Source organism: Oncorhynchus masou, chromosome 29, assembly GCF_036934945.1.
Source record: "Oncorhynchus masou masou isolate Uvic2021 chromosome 29, UVic_Omas_1.1, whole genome shotgun sequence".
NCBI lineage: Eukaryota > Metazoa > Chordata > Actinopteri > Salmoniformes > Salmonidae > Oncorhynchus > Oncorhynchus masou.
In genome coordinates, this window is record NC_088240.1 from 70,532,435 (window position 1) to 70,548,753 (window position 16,319).

Consider the following 16,319-nt stretch of genomic DNA (forward strand, 5'->3'; position numbering starts at 1 on the left):
CCAGATTTAGATCAATATTTGAGGACTATGGTGGGTAGGTACGGAGAAGGTCTCTCTAGTCGTGTTCATCCCTGGGTCTCTACAGGGAGCACCAGGACAGAATGTACTGTACATCAGACCTGGGTTCAAATCATATTCAGAATCCTACCTTTAGTGTTTGATTTAGCCCAGCATTTCCCAAACTCGGTCCTGGAGACCTAAAGGGGCACGTTTAGTTTTTTCACCTAACACGCCACAGCTGATTCAAATAATCAAAGCTTGATTATGAGATCATTATTTGAATCAGCTGTGTAGTGCTAGTGCAATAAAACTAAATGTGCACCCCTTGGGGTCTCCAAGACCGAGTTTGGGAAACACAGCTGTAGACTGTCTGGACAATCAACTTGGCAATTGTGCGATTGTTTCCATTGCGCCACTTAAACTCAGTCAAGCCCTGATAAAGTATCTGAAATTAATTAAAATAGTACTTGATCCCAGGTCTGATGTACTGTGCAGTATGTTGTGTCTAAGATAGGCTAGAGGGGACCAGGGCAGCACCAGGCTCGGAGGCCAAGCCTGCATAGACAGCATCAGACACTAAATCAATGTTCTTATTGCAGATCTCCACAACACGGTCTAGGGAGATTTGGTGAATTTAGAGAGTATTTGTTCAAGGCCTCTCACGCAAGCATGCATGCAGGCACCACAGCAGTAGTATATGGTTTATTCTTCATCCCTCCTTCAAGCCTTGTCTATCGCTCTCTCTCTATATCATGTGATTCCGTTAAATTAATTGTTCCATAGTGCTGTCTTTAAAAAACTAAATAGAGTATGATTATATTGACTCAAATAAACCCATGTAGCATTGTAGAAAACTAACTACTTTAGTGGAAAAAATAAATTATGTTTCTACATATTAGCACAGGGCTAATTTAGCTAATGGTCTTCACAGTAAATGTTTTTTCATCAACAAATAGAAGCATATTTGACATGTTTGTTTTATCAATAATATATTTCACAGCACATTAGTTTGGTGGATTTTGTAATAGATGTGAATTTAGCAGAATATTTATTGACTGTAAAAAGGCAGTATAGTATGGTAGTACTGTGCAGTTATGTGTGGAGGTTGTTTATAGGAACATCAGTGTGTCTGATGAAACACTATTTAATATCCCATCAAAAATGTCATCATATCATTTTATAGCCCCATGAAAAAACATAGGGGTTATTTGCTAAAAGGTTCTTGATAGGGGTTATTTGCTAAAACTCCTTGATAAATGTGGATCTGTCTCTGCAAGATAAAAGTCCTGGGTACATACAGTAATTGACAAAACGTTTCCTACAGTATCCTCCATCTATAGCTCCAGTGTCTGTACTGTAATGTACTGTATTGTGTGAGGGCTTTGCTGTGGGGAGCCCGTGGCAGAAGGTATGCCTTATGGCTGGTTGAGGAGAGGCTCTCCGAGGCCCTCTGCGGCAGTTGGCCTTCTGTCTGTCTGTCAGAGCAGAATCTGTTGCCGCCTCTGTTCTCTTCTCTTCCCTCTCTTCTCCTCCCTCTCTCCTCTCCTTCATCTCACCTCTCCTTCATCTCGCCTCTCCTCCCTCTTCTTCTCCCCCTCTCCTCCCCCTCTCCTCCCCATCTCCTCTCCCTCTCCTCTTTCTCCTCTCCTCTAAACAGTGTCCTTGTCCTCTGGTGGGTTACGGACAAGTCGCCACAGAATGCCTAATGCACTAACAAAGACAATGACACTCAGAGGGTGGGAGCGATTAATCCACTTAGACTTTTGCTGTGTGCATTTCCACGATTACAAGGACGGGTCCAATTCTATTAACAGTGAGATTGTGGTTGTAGCCGGGAGTAGAGAGGTAGACCGTGAGTGCAGATGGTCGGTTAACATTCTTAACCAGAGGCACGAAGGAAATGTGTTTTGATTTGGCTTCTTCTCTCTTTCAAAGGCGTTTGTGTGTACTGTAAAATATGCCCACCATTACAATAGTAGATGAAGACAATCCTTTCTCGTGAAAATTTTAAAAAATCCACCCCATCAATCAACCATCCTCGCTACAGTTACGGTAGTGAGTAGCCGTGAGTATGTGGCATCCACTCAACATGAAATGTATCTTACTGCACCATTCAACAATTCAACTGTACCAATAACCATTCAACTGCACCATTCAACAATTCAAATGCACCATTCAACCCTTCAATTGTACCATTCAACCGTTCAACTGCACCATTCAATAATTCAACTGCACCATTCAGCAATTCAAATGTGCCATTCAACTGCACCATTCAACCATAATTTCAAGACACTATACATTACTGTAGCTGTTGACAGCTGACACAGAGGGGTCACATCACATGGAAAACAATTTTGTTTCTAGTAATTCAGAGCAGTGAGCCCAGATCATTGTGTATAATGGTTCACTTCCTGCATCAATATTGATGAACAGAAAGCAAAAGAAACACACACACACGCACGCACACACGCACACACACACACACACACACACACAAAGAGTCAGACAGTGAAGGTTTCCAAGTTGGTCATAAAAAAAATGTTGATAGAATTGATGACATGCAAGGCAGCACAGTGGGGTGTAATGCATTTTAAACAGACACAATCATCTCAGATTGGCCACTTTGTCATCAGGCAGGAATTTGGTAATTGCTGGCAGCTCAACTAAAACAAGTAGAATCAATATCAGCTATGAAAAAGGAGGTTGAAACAAAGAGAAAATATGCTCTGTTCTGGAGCTACTGAGTTTAATGTGACCCTCGGCATGATTAAAGGACAGACAGACAAGCAGCATGAACAGTCAGAGGCTATGTATCAGGCTACACTTTAACTGTAGCTAATGAATGGTTGCAGCAGTATGTGATGTCAATAACACAGCAATACATGGTTAGTGTTCAGACGGTTGGTTAATTGAGGGAGGAAGCCGTTGATTGACTCGCTTGAGTTGCACACTAATGTGTTGATATGAATATGTAAGTACTTTAATTTCCGTGTGTGTGTGTGTGTGTGTGTGTGTTGTGATTACTCACAGGCTCTGTCGCAGTTCAGCAGTGTCTCTGGACGTTCCTAACGATTGAAGACTCTTCTCTAATGTTACAACTGAAATGGGGAGGAACATATAGTATTGTAAACATCAAAGACGTTCAAGTTCTTTTAGAGTAATATATCAAAAGTATAACAGAAAAGACACACACACACACACACACACACACACACACACACACACACACACACACACACACACACACACACACACACACACACACACACAAACAATATTTACAAGACTCACCATTTGCATTGATCTGGAAAATGTTGGAGGAGGTCTCTTGAAACACGTCTTGCAGCTCTGAGGAGCTGACCTGTGTTGCTTGGAGAAGACATGATTTCAGTTCAATGGAGCATGATAAAAACACACCAATAACAAGGCAGATATTTGAGATAAAACACAACAATGTTCCATCATGAAATGTGTTACAGTGAATATGGGGTTTGTCCAGGACTGTAATCCGGGTCCAGGGACTATGAACCAAACACCTTATAGGTAACTGCTAAGGTGCTAGCTCTGCTAACTGCTAACTGCTAACTGCTAACTAGCTCAGAGGGAATGTACACTGTTTTCCTAATGACCTGGAGGTCATGGACATGTCTTTGCCATTACAGTAGTCACGACAGGTAAGCATATTTATTTATTTCTTCTAATAGCAGTGAGCAGGAAGTAAATTGCTGGGAGTCGTGAGTCCAGCTGATGGGTTATGTGGGCAAGACTATTCTCCCTGATCGAAAGGACAGAATGTCACAGAGCAAGAACGCCAGAAAGAACTCAGAGCAAGAACGCCAGGAAGAACTCAGAGCAAGAACGCCAGGAAGAACTCAGAGCAAGAACGCCAGGAAGAACTCAGAGCAAGAACGCCAGAAAGAACTCAGAGCAAGAACGCCAGGAAGAACTCAGAGCAAGAACGCCAGGAAGAACTCAGAGCAAGAACGCCAGAAAGAACTCAGAGCAAGAACGCCAGGAAGAACTCAGAGCAAGAACGCCAGGAAGAACTCAGAGCAAGAACGCCAGAAAGAACTCAGAGCAAGAACGCCAGGAAGAACTCAGAGCAAGAACGCCAGGAAGAACTCAGAGCAAGAACGCCAGAAAGAACTCAGAGCAAGAACGCCAGGAAGAACTCAGAGCAAGAACGCCAGGAAGAACTCAGAGCAAGAACGCCAGAAAGAACTCAGAGCAAGAACGCCAGGAAGAACTCAGAGCAAGAACGCCAGGAAGAACTGATCATTGTCAACTGGGGAAAAGCAACAGCAGTAGAACATAGTGGCACACAGAAAACACAGGCCAAGGTCGGACTCTGTCTAGTTCTGACCCCTAAAGTGACTGTAATTGAGTCATTGGAAAGTTATTTTTGGACATTTTTATCAGACTACTACCAGTAGTGTTTCGGCAGGTGTGAAAATGACAATGGGTGGTGGGGGACTACTGGATGGAATGAAAAGGTACGGGAAAAGAAAGAGGAAGTATGTTGAACCTGCATACTGTATAAGCATTGTTCCATTAAGCTGTGCTTTAAAACCACAACTGAGGCACAGAATAACAATAGAAAGGTTTGCAGTTCACTGAGACATAGGATCGTCATGTCTGCATATTAAGGGTCATTCACTTGATTTAACAAACTATGGACAGTTTGCTGTGGTGGAAACAATAGGGATTAAGTCAAACATACACGCTACATGATAGCGATACATTTTCAAATGGTGTCATTTTTCAGTACAATGACCTTTACTTCCCCTAGTGTGATCTACATTCTCCCGCCTTCGACACACGCTTGTCCAGTTCTTCCCATCGTTATGATAAATGGCGGATGCTCAATGTTCATGCTACTTCACATGGAACCACCTATGTCTGTGTGGAGGAACTCAGAGGGCTAAGTCATCCCTCTCCTCGCATCATTGACCCAGTGTTTCACACTCTGCTGATGGAGGGATAGAGGGAGAGATGGAAGGATGGAGGACTACAGAAGGGTGACACAAGGTCACCCAATGACACGGATGGTCAGTGCGATTTCAGGGGGGACATTGATTACTCTGCACCATTCTACCCACTAACCAGTGGCATTACTCTGGTCTCTCTTCTGTCTGTTCATCCTTGTATGACATCTGATTCGGCTTTGTTTGTCTCTGTGAGCATGTGTGTGGGTGTAACTTCTCAGACTACACTCGGTTGGGGGCTTAGCTAGTTGGGTTGGCTTAGCTAGCTGTATTTGAGTGTGTGTGCATGCTTATGTGTAGTCAGGTCTGCAATGTGTGTGTGATGTCTGACCACGCCCGGTTCACGGTAGAACGAGTTGGATGTGTGTGAGACAGATATTGTGGCAGGCCCGGCCATCCACTGCAGACTGCTGCGTTACGTAAAACCCCCCCTGCTGGTGGGGAAGCGGTAGCACGACGGGATCACTTCTAAGCCCTTTATCTTCCACCACCTGGATCCAGCCCCACTCGATCTTCAATTATCACACACGCGCGCACGCGCACACATACACACGCACACACATACACACGTGCACGTGCACACACGCACACACACAGACACATGCACACACAGTCACGCACACACAGACACAGGCACACACACACAAAGACCTGCTTCAAAACAGCACTCCCATATGAAAAGATATGCAAATACAGCACCATTGGAAAGTATTCAGATCCCTTGACTTCTTCCACATTTTGTTACATTACAGCCTTATTCTGAATGAAATAAATACAAATCTCAGCAAGCTACACACAATACCCCATAATGACAAAGTGAAAACAGTTTTTTATAAAAACATTTTTTTACATTTACATAAGTATTCAGACCCTTTGCTATGAGTCTCGAAACGGAGCTCAAGTGCATCCTGTTTCCATTGATCATCCTTGAGATGTTTCACCAACTTAATTGGAATCTGCCTGTGGTAAATTCATTTGACAGGACATGATTTGGAAAGGCACACAGCTGTCTATTTAAGGTTCCACAGTTGACAGTGCATGTCAGGGCAAAAACCAAGCCATGAGGTCGAAGGAATTGTCCGTAGTTTGGAACCATCAAGAGTCTTGCTAGAGCTGGCCGCCCAGCCAAACTGAGCAATCGGGAGAGAAGGACCTTGGTCAAGGAGGTGACCAAGAACCCGATGGTCACTCTGACATAGCTCCAGAGTTCCTCAGTGGAGATTGGAGAACCTTCCAGAAGGACAACCATCTCTACAGCACTCCACCAATCAGGCCTTTATGGCTAGACAGAAGCCACTCCTCATTAACTTCTCTAGGGTAGGGGGCAGCATTGGGAATTAAGGATGAAAAGCGTGCCCAAATTAAACTGCCTGCTACTCAGCCACAAAAGCTATAATATGCATATAATTAGTAGATTTGGACAGAAAACACTCTGAAGTTTCTAAAACTCTTTGAATGATGTCTGTTAAAACAACCCAAACAGATATCCGCCATGTTGTGTAGTCAACAGAAGTCAGAAACAGCATTATAAATAGTCACTTACCTTTAATGATCTTCATCAGAATAAACTCCCAGGAATCCCAGGTCCACAATAAATGTTTGTTTTGTTTGATAATGTCCATCATTTATGTCCAAATACGTCCACTTTGTTAGCGTGTTCAGTACACAATTCCAACTCATGACGCGCAGTCACTAGCTCATGACGCTATATGCATATTTTAGTAAGGCGCTCAGAGACCAAAACAACCCAAACAGATATCCGCCATGTTGTGTTGTCAACAGAAGTCAGAAACAACATTATAAATATTCACTTACCTTTAATGATCTTCATCAGAATAAACTCCCAGGAATCCAAGGTCAACAAAAAATGTTTGTTTGGTTTGATAATGTCCATCATTTATGTCCAAATACCTCCTTTTTGTTAGCGCGTTCAGTACACAATTCAAACTCATGACGCGTGGTCATAAATGTTCCAACCAGAGAATTCCTTTGTCTGTAGATTTGCAATGGAACAGAGCTAACTATTACGTGAACGCGTGAGACTGAGCTCGTGGCTCTCTGGCAGACCTCTGACTCATTCCCCTCTCATTCCGCCCACTTCACAGTAGAAACATTGTGTGTCATTTTGACTTCTGTTGACTACACAACATGGCGGATATCTGTTTGGGTTGTTTTTGTCTCTGAGCGCCATACTTGAATATGCATATAATTAGTAGATTTGGAAATAAAAACACTCTGACATTTCTAAAACTGTTTGAATGATGTCTGTGAGTATAACAGAACTCATATTACAGGCAAAAACCTGAGAAGAAATTTAAACTCTTGGCCTATCGAATACACAGTGACTATTGGGTCATATTGCACTTCCTAAGGCTTCCACTAGATGTCAACAGTCTTTAGAACCTTGTTTGATGCTTCTACTTTGGAGTTGGGGCGAATGAGCGGGGAATGATTTAGAGGTCTGCCAGAGAGCCACGAGCTAAGTCTCACGCGTTCACGTGATAGTTAGCTCTGTTCTATTGCAAATCTACAGACAAAGGAATTCTCCGGTTGGAACATTTATGACCGCGCGTTTTGGAACTATTGAACATAACGCGCCAATGTAAACTCAGATTTTTGGATATAAATATGAACAATACCGAACAAAACATACATGTATTGAGTAACGTGAAGTCCTATGAGTGTCATCTGATCAAGATCATCAAAGTTTAGTGATTAACTTTATCTGTATTTCTGCTTTTTGTGACTCCTCTCTTTGGCTGGAAAAATGGCTGTGTTTTTCTGTGACTTGGTTCTGACCTAACTTAATCATTTGGTTTGCTTTGGTCGTAAAGCCTATTGAAATCAGACAACAAGTGTATCTTTAAAATGGTGTAAAATACATGTATGTTTGAGGAATTATGGGATTTCTGTTGTTTTGAATTTGGCGCCCTGCAGTTTCACTGACTGTTGACGAGGTGGGATGCTACCATCAAATCAAATCAAATCAAATTTTATTTGTCAAATACACATGGTTAACAGATGTTAATGCGAGTGTAGCGAAATGCTTGTGCTTCTAGTTCCGACAATGCAGTAATAACCAACAAGTAATCTAACTAACAATTCCTAAACTACTGTCTCATACACAGTGTAAGGGGATAAAGAATATGTACATAAGGATATATGAATGAGTGATGGTACAGAGCAGCATAGGCAAGATACAGTAGATGGTATCGAGTACAGTATATACATATGAGATGAGTATGTAAACAAAGTGGCATAGTTAAAGTGGCTAGTGATACATGTATTACATAAGGATGCAGTCGATGATATGGAGTACAGTATATACGTATGCATATGAGATGAATAATGTAGGGTAAGTAACAATATATAAGGTAGCATTGTAACCTCTTGAAACTCTGGGGGCAGTATTTCATTTTTGGATGAAAAACGTTCCCGTTTTAAACAAGATATTTTGTCACAAAAAGATGCTCGACTATGCATATAATTGATAGCTTTGGAAAGAAAACACTCTGAAGTTTCCAGAACTGCAAAGATATTGTCTGTGAGTGCCCCAGAACAGGAGCTACAGGCAAAACCAAGATGAAACTGCAACCAGGAAATGAGCAGGATTTCCATGGGATTCTGAGACGAAAGCAGGCTTCCACGAACGGCATATCAATGAAGAGATATGTGAAAAACCACCTTGAGGATTGATTCTAAACAACGTTTGCCATGTTTCGGTCGATATTATGGAGTTAATTTGGAAAAAGTTTGACGTTTTGGTGACTGAATTTTCGGTTCGTTTCGGTAGCCAAATGTGATGTACAAAACGGAGCGATTTCTCCTACACAAAGATTCTTTCAGGAAAAACTGAACATTTGCTATGTAACTGAGAGTCTCCTCATTGAAAACATCCGAAGTTCTTCAAAGATAAATGATTTTATTTATTTGGTTTTCTGGTTTTTGTGAAAATGTTGCGTGCTAAATGCTACGCTAAATGCTAAGCTAGCTATCAATACTCTTACACAAATGCTTGATTTGCTATGATTCAAAAGCATATTTTGAAAATCTGAGATGACAGTGTTGTTAAGAAAAGGCTAAGCTTAAGAGCAGGCATATTATTTTCATTTCATTTGCGATTTTCAGAAATCGTTAACGTTGCGTTATGCTAATGAGCCTGAGGCTGTATTCACGATCCCGGATCCGGGATGGGTAGTATCAACAGGTGATATATTTACATCCTTTCCCATCAATTCCCATTATTAATGTGGCTGGAGTTGAGTCAGTGTCAGTGTGTTGGCAGCAGCCACTCAATGTTAGTGGTGGCTGTTTAACAGTCTGATGGCCTTGAGATAGAAGCTGTTTTTCAGTCTCTCGATCCCAGCTTTGATGCACCTGTACTGACCTCGCCTTCTGGATGATAGCGGGGTGAACAGGCAGTGACTCAGGTGGTTGATGTCCTTGATGATCTTTATGGCCTTCCTGTAACATCGGGTGGTGTAGGTGTCCTGAAGGGCAGGTAGTTTGCCCCAGGTGATGCGTTGTGCAGACCTCACTACCCTCTGGAGAGCCTTACGGTTGAGGGCGGAGCAGTTGCTGTACCAGGCGGTGATACAGCCCACCAGGATGCTCTCGATTGTACATCTGTAGAAGTTTGTGAGTGCTTTTGGTGACAAGCCGAATTTCTTCAGCCTCCTGAGGTTGAAGAGGCGCTGCTGCGCCTTCTTCACGATGCTGTCTGTGTGAGTGGACCAATTCAGTTTGTCTGTGATGTGTATGCCGAGGTACTTAAAACTTGCTACCCTCTCCACTACTGTTCCATCGTTGTGGATAGGGGGGTGTTCCCTCTGCTGTTTCCTGAAGTCCACAATCATCTCCTTAGTTTTGTTGACGTTGAGTGTGAGGTTATTTTCCTGACACCACACTCCAAGGGCCCTCACCTCCTCCCTGTAGGCCGTCTCGTCGTTGTTGGTAATCAAGCCTACCACTGTTGTGTCGTCCGCAAACTTGATGATTGAGTTGGAGGCGTGCGTGGCCACGCAGTCGTGGGTGAACAGTGAGTACAGGAGAGGGCTCAGAACGCACCCTTGTGGGGCCCCAGTGTTGAGGATCAGCGGGGAGGAGATGTTGTTACCTACCCTCACCACCTGGGGGCGGCCCGTCAGGAAGTCCAGTACCCAGTTGCACAGGGCGGGGTCGAGACCCAGGGTCTTGAGCTTGATGACGAGCTTGGAGGGTACTATGGTGTTGAATGCCGAGCTGTAGTCGATGAACAGCATTCTCACATAGGTATTCCTCTTGTCCAGATGGGTTAGGGCAGTGTGCAGTGTGGTTGATTGCATCGTCTGTGGACCTATTTGGGCGGTAAGCAAATTGGAGTGGGTCTAGGGTGTCAGGTAGGGTGGAGGTGATATGGTCCTTGACTAGTCTCTCAAAGCACTTCATGATGACGGAGGTGAGTGCTACGGGGCGGTAGTCGTTTAGATCAGTTACCTTAGCTTTCTTGGGAACAGGAACAATGGTGGCCCTCTTGAAGCATGTGGGAACAGCAGACTGGTATAGGGATTGATTGAATATGTCCGTAAACACACCGGCCAGCTGGTCTGCGCATGCTCTGAGGGCGCGGCTGGGGATGCCGTCTGGGCCTGCAGCCTTGCGAGGGTTAACACGTTTAAATGTCTTACTCACCTCGGCTGCAGTGAAGGAGAGACCGCATGTTTTTGTTGCAGGCCGTGTCAGTGGCACTGTATTGTCCTCAAAGCGGGCAAAAAAGTTATTTAGTCTGCCTGGGAGCAAGACATCCTGGTCCGTGACTGGGCTGGATTTCTTCCTGTAGTCCGTGATTGACTGTAGACCCTGCCACATGCCTCTTGTGTCTGAGCTGTTGAATTGAGATTCTACTTTGTCTCTGTACTGACGCTTAGCTTGTTTGATAGCCTTGCGGAGGGAATAGCTGCACTGTTTGTATTTGGTCATGTTACCAGACACCTTGCCCTGATTAAAAGCAGTGGTTCGCGCTTTCAGTTTCACGCGAATGCCATCCCACGTACCCTAGGGAGGTTAAAAGGCACATGACAGCCCATTTGGAGTTCATGAGAAACAAGATTCTCTGGTCTGATGAAACCAAGATTGAACTCTTTGGCTTGAATGCCAAGAGTCACATCTGGAGGAAACCTATCACAATCCCTACTGTGAAGCATGGTGGTGGCAGCATCATGCTGTGGGGCTGTTTTTCAGTGGCTGGGACTGGGAGACTAGTCAAGATTGAGGGACAGATTAACGGAGCAAAGTACAGAGACCTCCTTAATGAAAAACTTCTCCAGAGAGCTCAGGACCTCAAACTGAGCAAGGGCTCACCTTCCAACAAGACAATGACCCTAAACACACGCAGGCAGGAGTGGCTTTGGGACAAGTTTTTGAATGTCCTTGAGTGGCCCAGCCAGAGTTCGGACTTGAACTCGATCAAACATCTCTGGAGAGACCTGAAATTAACATCCAGCAACTCTCCCCATCCAACCTGACAGAGCTTGAGAGGATCTGCAGAGAAGAATGGGAGAAACTCCCAAAATACAGGTGTGCCGCGAGCTTGTAGCGCCATATCCAAGAAGACTCGAGGCTGTAATCGCTGCCAAAGGTGCTGCAACAAACTGCTGAGTAAAGGGTCTGAATACTTATGTAAACGTGATATTTATGTTATATTTTATTTTATAAATTAGCAAACATTTCTAATGGGGTATTGAGTGTAGACTGATGAGGAAAAAACGATTTAATCAATTTTAGAAAAAGGCTGTGATGTTATAAAATGTGGAAAAAGTGGAGGGGTCTGAATACTTTCCGAATGCACCTCTCTCCTTCCTTTTCACTGTATTTACCTATCACTATCTGACACGAACACATGAGTATGCACACGCACACACACACACACACACACACACACACACACACACACATGACAACGACTAGTGGAGGGTATCTGACACAGTCATTACTCTAGTGTCCCCATGTCCCCGCAAGGTGGTCTTGGATTCCTGGCGGCTACACTGGACAGTGTCCTGGCTCTCTGCCTGACAAGCTGGCACAGAAAGAACAAGGGATGGAGAGAGGAAAGGAATGGAGAGGAGAGAATAGAGAAGGGTGAGGCACGATGAAAGACTAAGATAGGGATAGAAAGGTAGCCAGGCCTGGGAACATTTTTAGATAGGCATTTAAAAATGTTTAACATGTTTAATTGGGTCTTTTGTCTTCCTTGGTCTACAATCTGTCTCTACAGTGCTTTGGAAGAAGTCTGAAACTATAATCACGTCATAACGTCTAGCAGATCTACATCCAACTGCATCACTCAGCACAATCTCCATAAAGAGAGTGTAAAGGGAAGTGATTAAAATGTGTCTTCACACTGCAGTACGACAGGTTGAGAAATGCTGAACAACCGATTCAGAAGCTGCTGATTTCGCCGTACACACACGCAAACACGCAAAACACACACAGTGCTACCGTGACGAATGAAAACCTCAGCAGCACGCGAGAGGCAAATTAACATCCTGGCCTTTGCAGTGTCGCTTGTCGATACGGCAAATGCACTATCTGCAACACGTTCAATTATACTCTCAAATCAGAGAGCAACTTAATCAAAAGGCCCCATCTCATTATCTTCGAGGTCAGCAGCTGTCGTTCCACTGTGGAAACTCTTCCTAAAACAGGGCCAGGCCGGGCATAGACCAACTGCAGAGGAAAATAGCTTTTTCTCATTTCTTGCTCCCAGAGGAGCTTCCAACTTCTAAAGACTATTTCAGTATGTGATGCCTTTTTATACTTACAAACAAATAGTTTTGTTTGGGACAAAAAGTATGCCAGTATTTGATTCGAGCGATCTAACCAAGGTCAGGTCATTTTCAGATAATTCTCACAAGCTTGTGTTAACTCCCATAGCTAACTTGGTTTTTAGTCTTCCGAACAATCACTCAAACAGTCACACTACGCAACTAAACACAGACCATGTTGGGTTGCCATAAAACATGCTATAGCCTAGCCTGCATACACTGCAGTTTCTATAACAAAGTTAATGCTAGGTTAATTTTGGGGCATGATGTGAGCAGGCCTGGAGATACAGTACCTGGAGTGACAAGGCAACAAAAACACACAACAAGCATTAAAGATTCACCGTTTCAACTTAGCTCTACCCTCCAGTGATCTCTTATCCTCTGTTGGTGTGTTCCAGTCAGGAGACATAGACAATGCAGGAGCACATTCAATGATGATCATGAAAGTGTCTTCTTCTCCTGTTCCAAAATAACAGAACATTTACACCATGCTGTTCAAGCCTTGCTGTTTGCCAGGAAGTCTGATGATAATAGTCCCTTTACAGTTCTCAATCACTCACCCACTCCATCATCCATAACAAATTAGCAAAGTTGGCAAAGGTAAAACACAGGCAGAAAATACAACTATTTTGCTGTGATGTAGCCAACAATATATCTCAAAACATGAATTGTGTCACACTCATAGCTGATATTTCAGATATCCATATACTAAATACATTGAAGTTGGAGAAGCGTCAAATGCCCACTAAAGCTAAATATAGTTCTAATGGACTTTCTTAAATGCACTGAGAATTGTTATGAGTGTGAGCCTCTTCTGCCATCTGCCTGGTGCTAACAGGCTCTTTCTGAATTAGACTGCTGATGCCTCATCAATGTTGCTGTATGATGCACAGTACGCAACTACACAAATATGTGTGGGAGAATCTCCTATCAATACTGTTGCCTTCTGTAGCCCTCTAAAAATACCGTTGTGAATATGTTCTGATGCAGTGAGAGTCTGACGCCAAGCTTGACCTTTCGAATTGTAATCACAAATATATCTTTCACAAAACCTTCGATCATACAGATGTTGATTATTTCAAAACAAAATCTTTATGCTAGATAAACACATTAATTATTTGTGGTGATTCACCATTGGAACTTTGTTAGCGTGCATGATTATGCATCATCAATCCGACAAAAGAAGCAAAACAAACAACCTTCAACTTACTCCCACAATATTTTCCAACTCTTGAGCAACACCATCTCTTCCAAGCTGTACGGTATTCTACCATTCTAGTTCTAGTAACATTCTAGTTCTAACCTGAATACGTGACTCCAGGACTACTGCAACCAATTCACTCCCAGCGGCTCCAATGACATTGTCATGGCTGCTCAGCACACACCCCACTTGGGCCACTTACGGACCCTCAGCGGTACATGTGGCTGGTAGAGTGGTCTCTCATCAAAGTCTCCTCCCAGACAAACAGCTCTCCATCCCAACCAATCCTAATGACCAGGGCTGGGGCTGTGGAACAAAGTATTAGAGGGGTCTAACGAGACTGGTCTATCCCAGGGTCAGGCCCAGAAAACAGGGAGAACACGGCGAGAAAAGGCCGAACCAACCTGGTGTGTGCTGCCGGACCAACCTGGGTTCTCTTTATTGGCATTACAATTGTTCAAACACACACACACACACCAGGAACAGCAGAGCCCAACAGACAGGTTGTGTCCACAAGCAGACTAAGGAGAGTGCCTCCACTTTTTGACCACAAGTGATCGAAGAGAAGAGATTGAAGAATAAGAGTGAGTGAATGTTCACGAGAGATCACAGACAGACACTACTAGGAGTTTGATAGACTAAGCACCCACACGGGGAGTAGAAGAGAAGAGTTGCATATATGCTGGAAGGGCTTGAAAGGTTTGGCAAGAGAAAGGAAGAGAAAGATAATCCTGACTGACAGCTCCATTAGAGACTCTACCTGGGCTTTGATCATTTCCTGAGCCCCCTCCACTGCTACACAGCTCAGTACAGCTGAGTCGCACGCACACACACACACACACACACACACACACACACAACACACACACACACACACACACACATACACACACACACACACACACACACACACACACACACACACACACACACACACACACACACACACACACACACACACACACACACACACACACACACACACACACACAGTTCAGTCGGCGCAGGCAGCAAGAACCAGAAGCCACAAACAGCAAATCTGACAGGCTCCGGTCTGCTGAAATGGCCCCGGCTTCACTGTGATCAAAGCTACTCTCTCTGATGGCACAGACCCCCATCTGTCTCCCCATAACACTGAGGCTGCCAGTCTGCTCTTTATACACTAGGGAGAGAGGGAGCGAGTGAGAGAGATATATGGGGAAATAAAGAGAGAGAAAGGGGGAAAGAGAGAATGAGATATAAGGGGATAGAGTGAGAAAGAGGGAGGGAGAGAGAGAAAGCAAGAGAGAGATAGAGAGAGGGTGAGAGATAGAGTTGGGGGAAGGAGAGAGAGAGAGATGGGTATAAAGAGAGAGAGAGAGAGAGAGAGAGAGAGAGAGAGAGAGAGAGAGAGAGAGAGAGAGAGAGAGAGAGTGGGAGAGATAGAGTTGGGGGAAAGAGAGAGAGAGAGATGGGCAGAGAGAAAGATAGAGAGACAGAGAGGGGGGAGAGAGACTGTCACTGAGTGAATGTGAACACTTGTTTCTCCCAGTTTTACAGTATGTAGGAGTTAAGAGACAAAAGAGCTTGTTTGATGTTTGTTTGCTCCTGTCAAATTCATCTTACTTCACTGGTTATTTGAGCTACACCATTATGCCTTGTACCAGCAACTCTTACTGGAGTGTCAGCTGTGATCACTGTTAAAATGAACTGTATAGCACAGGAACAAAAGTATGAATACATACACAGAGCATATCAAATATAAAGAAGCACACACACGCGCACACCCACACACGCACACACACACACACACACACACACACACACACACACACACACACACACACACACACACACACACACACACACACACACACACACACACACACACACACACACACACACAAACACAGTCACACACGCGGAGGGTAGTGAACAATATACAATACTCATACCCATTAGAGACCTGCCTTAATCTGGCCGTACTACAAGGCTAACGTGTGAAAGGTAAAAGGTCATGGAGTAGAGCAGCGACTGAACAATGACGCCTAACACTCTCCAAGTTCCTGACACCACACTACAAATCTGCTTCAGTTCATTAACACAATAACACTCCTTTGATATAGGATATCTGTTGTGAGCTGTAGAGTGGATATTTCCTCCAAACCAGTACATATTTCCTCCAAACCAGTGCATATTCCCTCCAAACCAGTGCATATTCCCTCCAAACCAGTACATATTTCCTCCAAACCAGTGCATATTCCCTCCAAACCAGTGCATATTCCCTCCAAACCAGTGCATATTCCCTCCAAACCGGTACATATTTCCTCCAAACCAGTGCATATTCCCTAC

General features: G+C 43.9%; 1 protein-coding gene across 1 annotated transcript in view; it reads right to left on the reverse strand.

The window, feature by feature from the left end:
* Nucleotides 1–16,319, reverse strand: part of LOC135521294 (t-SNARE domain-containing protein 1-like) — a 151,671-nt gene that overhangs the window by 100,075 nt on the left and 35,277 nt on the right. Inside the window, exons 3-4 of the mRNA XM_064947213.1 lie at nucleotides 3,292–3,369; nucleotides 3,029–3,098 (exon numbers count right to left, since the gene is read on the reverse strand). Coding sequence (XP_064803285.1) covers nucleotides 3,029–3,098; nucleotides 3,292–3,369 — 148 coding nt within the window. The remainder of the gene's footprint in view (nucleotides 1–3,028; nucleotides 3,099–3,291; nucleotides 3,370–16,319) is intronic.